This window comes from Chrysemys picta, chromosome 11 (assembly GCF_011386835.1).
Source record: "Chrysemys picta bellii isolate R12L10 chromosome 11, ASM1138683v2, whole genome shotgun sequence".
Taxonomy (NCBI): Eukaryota; Metazoa; Chordata; order Testudines; family Emydidae; genus Chrysemys; species Chrysemys picta.
In genome coordinates, this window is record NC_088801.1 from 42,885,084 (window position 1) to 42,893,029 (window position 7,946).

Below are 7,946 nucleotides of genomic sequence, written 5' to 3' on the forward strand. Positions count from 1 at the left end.
CTAATCTAGCCACACTAATATCCTGTATACAACATGCTCTGAATAAGAATAAATATACATGGGGAAATGTACAGCCTAAAAGTGGGAGCACTCTCATTCTTCTTCTGCCTCTCTCTCTCTCTCTCTCTCTTTTTTTTTTTTTCTGAACAAATTCAGGTCTGGATCCTTCTACCTGGCCAAGCTGTATTCAGCACAGGACCCGGGGGGAAGGGAGGCCAATGGTAGCTTTATGTTACCTTTGTGGATCCCTATTCCTGAAGCTATCTGGGGGCTCAGCAAGTCCCCATTGCTGGGGCCTTTTCCCCAATCATTTGTCAAGCTTCAACTTCAAGCCATTTGCTTCCCATGTAGATTACAGCTTATATGTAACAACATGAGGAACAAATATTTAATAATGGACTCTTCAATGTAGCAGACAAAGATATAACATGATCCAATGGCTGGAAGTTGAATCTAGACAAATTCAGACTGGAAATAAGGCATAAATTTGTGACAGTGAAGATAATGAACCATTGGAACAATTTACCAAGGTGGATTCTCCATCACTGACCATTTTTAAATTGAGTTTGGATGATTTTCTAAAAGATCTGCTCTAAGAATTATTTTGGGGAAGTTCTATATCTTGTGTTGGACCCTTCTGGCCATGGAATCTATGAATCTTTGAACCATGCACTCAGTGGCAGAGGCAGGTGTAGAGTTGCTATGATGGGAGAATGGCTTAACCAGCTTTATTACCTTTTTGAGGGGCAGTACAGTGCAAAGGAGGTATGGCATGCCAACGATCTGGCTCTAAGTCAACAGGCATAGTATGAAATGTTTAACCAACTTGTCTGTACCTGGACATTTAATGTTTGATACACTGAAATCAACTGGGAAAGATCTGCCATTACTGAACTGTAGTGTTTGGCTTAAATTCAATTTGCTGTCTCTGTATATTTGAGCAAATGGAGTATGGAGAGTACGACAACTAACATTCTACCCACAAAAGAGAGAGGTGGAACCACAAGAGAGTGTCAGAAAAGGAGCCAGGTCTAGAATCCACCCACGCTTTTTCCAACCAAGTTCCATTTATTCTTCAGCCTTTGATCTTGCAATCTTTTAATTTTTAATCTATGGGGAGATGTTTGTAAAAAGTTGTACAAAGTTCAGAAAGGTCTAAAGAAAAAGAAAGAACAAGACACGGGCAGGGAGAAAGAGAGAGAAGGGCCCTCCAAATGAACAAAAAAGGAGGATGGGTAATCACATTCCAATTTCTTGATTGAACTTAGAAAGGGGCTTCGCTCTCATTTCTGAGAAAGAATTGAAGCTGTACGAGTAAGCTTTATGTAGTAAACCCACACTCCTTCCTTCCCCTACCTCGTATTTAACCCAAGGACTGACAAGGTTTGCTGAACAGAACAAAAGTAAGTAATAATCCATATATGAAACACAAATTTAGCTCACTGTGAGTTAAATGTACAGCCTGATTCCAGCTTCTTGGAAGAATTGCTTCTGGACAAATTTTCACATGCTGACTATGTCACAGAAGGTACCACTATAATTGGCATCTTTCTTGGCAGTCTAAGTGGGATAAGGACTGACTGATCTAGAGGGTTTAAATGTGCTCTCATTCTTTTGAGAGGTCTCTTGAGTTTAGAGGTCGAGATATTAACTCCAGAAATTACCCCTTCTCCTCTCTCCCTGCTACACACCTCCTTTCCAGAAACCTTCTAGTGGAGAGTTGAGACAGAGCAACTGTTGTTAACTGCTATTTTTATAGGCAAGGCTTCTTAATAGGATATCCATATCCTGCATTTGACGCTCAGATGTAATGTTAAACGTTTACACCCTGACCTGAGAATACAAATTCAGGATCTGGTGAATTGAAGCACCTGACTGTGAAAATATTCGGAGAATTATTTTTGCTACTTCACATTTACTTTGGTCATTACTGATTAATTTACCACCTGAAATAGTTACATTAGCTGTTGTATTTCTCATTCTCAGGATAAGGAATACCACAAAAATTATAATAAAGTAATCAAGGTAAATACCGCAGTCACACATTTATTACCTGTGCCCAGTGCTTCTTAATAACTGAGAATGAAATAAATAAGGATCTTGGCCTCTAGAAGACAGCAGAGCAAATGGCATCCATCCCATTCCTTTAATCCACAATTACACAGGGAAAAAAGAGCAAAGAAAGAAAAGAATAATAAAGAAGTGAATACAGAGAACAGTTCTACAATCACAGAGTCCCAGGGGCCTTGTCTACAAGGAATAAGATGGGTAAGGGTGGAGAATGTTTACAGAGATAAAGCAGATGCATGAAACTTCAGAGGCTGCCGTGTAAGGTTAAGCCTCCACTTTTTAGGTCAAACGGTGTAGACAAATTTGTCATTTAGTGCATTCTGACTAAGTGATAGGAGCTCTATTTAGTTTATATCTACAAGCAAGGGTCAAACACCGTCTGCTCAAACAAACTGATAGCGGGCAGTTTCATCTGAGCCAACTTGGTAGGGAAGGAATGCACTTCAGCAGTTGTTAACATCCCAATGGCTTTATTTGAACTTCTGTGACATGACAGCATTAGTGGTATTTATGGCTTAAAAGAATTTCCATCTGCAAGTTTATCTTCTTGTAAAAATCAGGGGGAAAACCCCAATTAAAATATACTAAATCAAGTTTACAATGGAGTAGAAGGATTTATCCCCATTATGTAAACCACCAACCCTTTTACCATGCTACTATTAAATATTGACATTATTACAGTTGCAATAGTGTTTTTTATATATTTATTTTGTGTTTTCATCTGACTGGATACCCAGAGCCTATGAAACCAAAGACAAATAGAGAAAGAGCCGGATCTACTATTCTGTGACAGATCTGGGTGCATTACACATGGAGAATTAGACCTATATTACTGTAATGTCATTCATGGGATTATAAACCATCCCAAATTTCTCTACCTTATCCTATAATTATTCATCCTTATTCATTTTACATATTACTTATTCATAATTATTTCATAAGAGGCCTGAACACGCGGTCCTTATTCAGGCAATATTCCCAGTGATTTTAAGTACTGCAGGATTGGGCCCTACACCGATACACCTAAATATATTACCATACCAGTGTACTCTCCCCAAAGTGGTTGTTTTACTTTTGCTGGAAGCCAAGCTAAATGAAGTTAGTATATTTAATGCAAATATGGGCTCTGTTACTCCCAGCGCACAGAATGTGCGCTTTAGTGGTCACTTGCTTACATTGTGCCACCGGCTGATGGGCTAAGTATAGAGTTGTCATCTTCCTTTTTTTAATAAACCCAAAACACAATCTATAGATAAATATATCATGAAAAAACCCTTCTGTGAAATAAACCATATATTCATTCAGATGTGTTTAAACACAAACACTCAGTAAACACATTCACAAAATTGGAAAACAGCAATTAACCGTTTATAGAATATCTCAACACCAACCCAGGCTCCTTGGCCATCTACTCCAGAAGGCCATTTAAAATCACCTTCTCCCCAAAAGACTGTGCAATAGCCAGGCAGCTTGCTCTGCAGCTCCTCAAAGCTGAGCCCTGGTAGACCAGTCTGAGGAGTACGGGTGACATTTCAGCACCGGTGACTAGCCCTAGTGGCCTGGTTGAGCGCAAGTTCTGCGGAATCACAAAATTAGAGGGGTGAAGGAGCCAGGGCCAGCTCCAGGCACCAGTGCAGCAAACTGGTGCTTGGGGCAGCCCATAGAAGGGGGCGGCATGTTCGGGTCTTCGGCGGCGGGTCCCCCAGAGGGAAGGACCAGCGAAGAATGAAGCGGCGCGGGAGAGCAGCCGCTGAAGTGCCGCCAATCGCGGCTTTTTTTTTTTCCACTCTTCGCCGCTTGGGGCAGCAAAAAAGCTGGAGCCGGCCCTGGAAGGAGCCAAAAGCATCAATGACTTTACAGGTTAAAGTAAACTTGAACTTCATTAGGAATTCATTTGGTGACTAGTGGTAAAACGAAGATGTAAACAATAAACATATCTTTCGTATAAAGCCTCACTTATCAGGTGGAGATCAGGGAAAGAAGCAAATCTCAAACTCTTCCTTAAAATACCCAGGAAACAAATAATGATCATAATATTTAAATTATAAACTGACTTCCCTCTAAGGTGCTCAGAAGGAGATGGGGCCAAAGATGACAAAAGCATAGCTGAAACATAAAAGAAAAAGTCTTAGGCTAAGATTTAAACAATAGAAGCCTGAAGTTAGAGTTCTAAATCCACAGGAGGTGCCTAAATCAATGGCCTGATTTTCAAAAGTGCAAAGCAGCTAAATGTAGATATAGGATCTTTACTTTAAATCTTACCCTACAGTGTGTGGTCTTGTTTATTTTTGTAAGTTTTGTTTATTTGTTTGTTTAAGACAAGTTGGATTTGGGAAGAGTACACACCTTCTGTGTACCATTTCAAAGTGCAACAGCCTACTCTCCTGATTATTGGATTCCTTATAGGCCAGAGCTCAGCTATTAGCTAGGACCAGGTTCAGGAAGCTGACCTAGTTAGCCAAGGGCTTTCATCATTTAGGTTGCATCTACAACACTTCAAAATGGAAAAGAAATTTCAGAGCAGTAAGAAACACTTAGGGATCATGGTGGGACTATACTGAGACCTGACTAAAAAGAGGATCAGCTAAACTACTGTGGAGAGCACAGGTGACCAGCAGAGCTCATCAGCACAGGTAACCGTGATGGAGTCCCAGGATCGCAAAAGAGCTCCAGCATGGACCGAACGGGAGGTACGGGATCTGCTCGCCATATGGGGAGATGAATCAGTGCTAGCTGAACTCCGTAGCAGTAAACGAAATGGCAAAATATTAGAAAAGGCCTCCAAGGCCATGAAGGACAGAGGCCATAACAGGTACGCATAGCAGTGCCACGTGAAAATTAAGGAGCTAAGGCAAGCCTACCACAAAGCCAGAGAGGCAAACGGAAGGTTCGGGGCAGAGCCGCAAACATGCTGCTTCTACGCAGAGCTGCATGCCATGCTAGGGGGTGCAGCCACCACTACCCCAACCGTGTGCTATGACTCCGTCACTGGAGAAACACACAGGGAAGAGGGTTCGGGGTACGAGGAAGAGGAGGATGAAGATAATGTAGATAGCTCACAGCAGCAAGGAAGTGGAGAAACCGGTTTCCCCAACAGCCAGGATATGTTTATCACCCTGGACCTGGAGCCAGTAACCCCCGAACTCACCCAAGGCGTGCTCCCAGACCCTGAGGGCACACAGGGGACCTCTGGTGAGTGTACCTTTGTAAATATTACACATGGTTTAAAAGCAAGCGTGTTTAATGATTAATGATTAATTTGCCCTGGCAATCGCGGCCAGTACAGCTACTGGAAAAGTCTGTTAACGTGTATGGGGATGGAGCGGAAATCCTTCAGGGACATCTCCAGAAAGCTCTCCTTCATGTACTCCCAAAGCCTTTGCAAAAGGTTTCTGGGGAGGGCTGCCTTATCCCGTCCGCCATGGTAGGACACTTTACCACGCCAGGCCAGTAGCACATAGTCTGGAATCATTGCATAACAAAGCATGGCAGTGTATGGTCCCGGTGTTTGCTGGCATGCAGACAACATCCATTCCTTATCGCTCTTTGTTATCCTCAGGAGAGTGATATCATTCACGGTCACCTGGTTGAAATGGGGTGATTTTATTAAGGTGCCCGTTCCTGCTCGGCTGAACAGAAATGTTCCCCGCTATTAGCCACGCGGTGGGGGGGAGGAGTGAAGTGATCATCTTGGGTGTGTGTGGGGGGGAAGGGGGGTTAGTTGGGTTTGTGCTGCATGTTAACCCGGGAACCGCAGCCCCTCCTTTTACATTGCAAACCCATTTTAAATGGCCAACCCAATGGGTGTTTGGTATGGGAAATGAGGGTGCTACTGTTTGAAACCATTCCCACATGTTAAGAAGGTTAAAAAAGCCAAAAGACCGTGGCTTACCATGGCTGCCTGCAAGCCGAAATCTGTTGCCTGGCACTGCGTAAGTGATCTCTCACACCAAACCGGCAGGCCCTCAATATAAGAGGAAAAATGCGACCTTGTAATGAAAGCACATGTGCTGTGTAATGTGAACAGCAAAATTTAACATGAAAGAGTGTACCCATTTGTCATAACTATAAAGGGAAGGGTAACAGCTGTCCTGTGTACAGTACTATAAAATCCCTCCTGGCCAGAGACTCCAAAATCCTTTTCCCTGTAAAGGGTTAAGAAGCTCAGGTAACCTGGCTGGCATCTGACCTAAAGGACCAATAAGGGGACAAGATACTTTCAAATCTTTGGGGGGGGGAAGGTTTTTGTTTGTGTTCTTTGTTTTGGGAGTGCATTCGCTCTCGGGACTGAGAGGGACCAGACATCAATCCAGGTTCTCCACATCTTTCTAAACAAGTCTCTCCTATTTCAAACTTGTAAGTAAATAGCCAGGCAAGACGTCTTAGTTTTCCTTTGTTTTCTCAACTTGTAAATGTACCTTTTACTAGAGTGTTTATCTTTATTTGCTGTACTTTGAACCTAAGACTAGAGGGGAGTCCTCTGAGCTCTTTAAGTTTGATTACCCTGTAAGGTTAATTTCCATACTGATTTTACAGAGATGATTTTTTACCTTTTTCTTTAATTAAAAGCCTTCTTTTAAGAACCTGATTGATTTTTCCTTGTTTTAAGATCCAAGGGGTTTGGATCTTGATTCACCAGGAGTTGGTGGGAGGAAGGAGGGGAATGATTAATTTCTCCTTGTTTTAGATCCAAGGGGGTTGGATCTGTATTCACCAGGAGTTGGTGGGAGGAAGGAGGGGAATGGTTAATTTCTCCTTGTTTTAGATCCAAGGGGTTTGGATCTGTATTCACCAGGGAATTGGTGAAGGTTTTTCAAGGCTTCCCAGGGAGGGAATCCATTGGAAATGGTGGCAGCAGGACCAGAGCTAAGCTGGTAGTTAAGCTTAGAAGTTTTCATGCAGGCCCCTACATTTGTACCCTAAAGTTCAAAGTGGGGATACAGCCTTGACACCATTGTTCTCTAAAATGTGTCTTTTTTAACCACCTCTCCCTTCTCCTCCACCAGCTGCAAATGTTTCTCCTTCACAGAGGCTAGTGAAGATTAGAAGGAGAAAATGGCGGACTCGGGATGACATGTTCACGGAGCTCCAGATGTCCTCCCACCCTGAAAGAGCACAGCAGAATGCGTGGAGGCAGTCAATGTCAGACTACAGAAAAGCACAGTATGAACGAGAGGAGGGGAGGCGGGCTGAATCGCGGGATGAACAGAGCAAGTGGCGGGCTGAAGATGATAGGTGGCGTCAACTTGCAGACAGAAGGCAAGAGTTGATGCTCCGGCTGCTGGAGCATCAAACTGATATGCTCCAGCTTATGGTTGAGCTGCAGGAAAGGCAGCAGGAGCAGAGACCGCCGCTACAGCCCCTGTGTAACCAACAGCCCTCCTCCCCAAGTTCCATAGCCTCCTCACCCAGACGCCCAAGAACACGGTGCGGGGGCCTCCGGCCACCCAGTCATTCCACCCCAGATGATTGCCCGAGCATCAGAAGGCTGGCCTTCAATAAGAGTTAAAGTTTTAAACTGCAGTGTGTCCTTTTCCTTCCCTCCTCCCCCACCCATCCCGGGCTACCTTGGCAATTATCCCCTAGTTGTGTGATGAATTAATAAAGAATGCATGAATGTGAAGTAACAATGACTTTATTGCTTCTGCAAGTGGTGCTCGAAGGGGGAGGGGAGAGTGAGGTGGTTGGTTTACAGGGAAGTAGAGTGAACCGCGTGGGGGGGTGGGGCGGAGGGTTCATCAAAGAGAAACAAACAGAAGTTTCACACCGTAGCCTGGCCAGTCACAAAACTCATTTTCAAAGCTTCTCTAATGCGCACCGCACCCTGCTGTGCTCTTCTAACCGCCCTGGTGTCTGGCTGCGCATAATCAGTGGCC

General features: G+C 43.7%; 1 protein-coding gene across 3 annotated transcripts; it reads left to right on the forward strand.

Moving 5' to 3' along the window:
• The first annotated feature begins 4,292 nt into the window (after positions 1 to 4,292).
• Positions 4,293 to 7,693, forward strand: LOC135974263 (uncharacterized). Of its 3 annotated transcripts, none has more exons than XM_065561285.1 (2): positions 4,293 to 5,262; positions 7,077 to 7,693. In XM_065561285.1, exons 1-2 carry the CDS (start codon positions 5,007 to 5,009, stop codon positions 7,577 to 7,579), a joined length of 759 nt encoding a protein of 252 aa, XP_065417357.1. In that variant the 5' UTR covers positions 4,293 to 5,006; the 3' UTR covers positions 7,580 to 7,693. The 3 variants fall into 3 exon arrangements, 1 of the variants encoding a protein (XP_065417357.1); XR_010591481.1 differs by lacking the exon at positions 4,293 to 5,262 and adding an exon at positions 6,124 to 6,238; XR_010591480.1 differs by lacking the exon at positions 4,293 to 5,262 and adding an exon at positions 6,354 to 6,426.
• Positions 7,694 to 7,946: the final 253 nt, after the last annotated feature.

Coding starts and splice junctions, on each gene's coding strand:
- LOC135974263 (XM_065561285.1), top strand. CDS start 5,007: ATGCTAGGGGGTGCAGCCACCACTACCCCAACCGTGTGCTATGACTCC. Junction 5,263..7,076: donor GGGCACACAGGGGACCTCTG/GTGAGTGTACCT, acceptor CTCCTCCACCAG/CTGCAAATGTTTCTCCTTCA.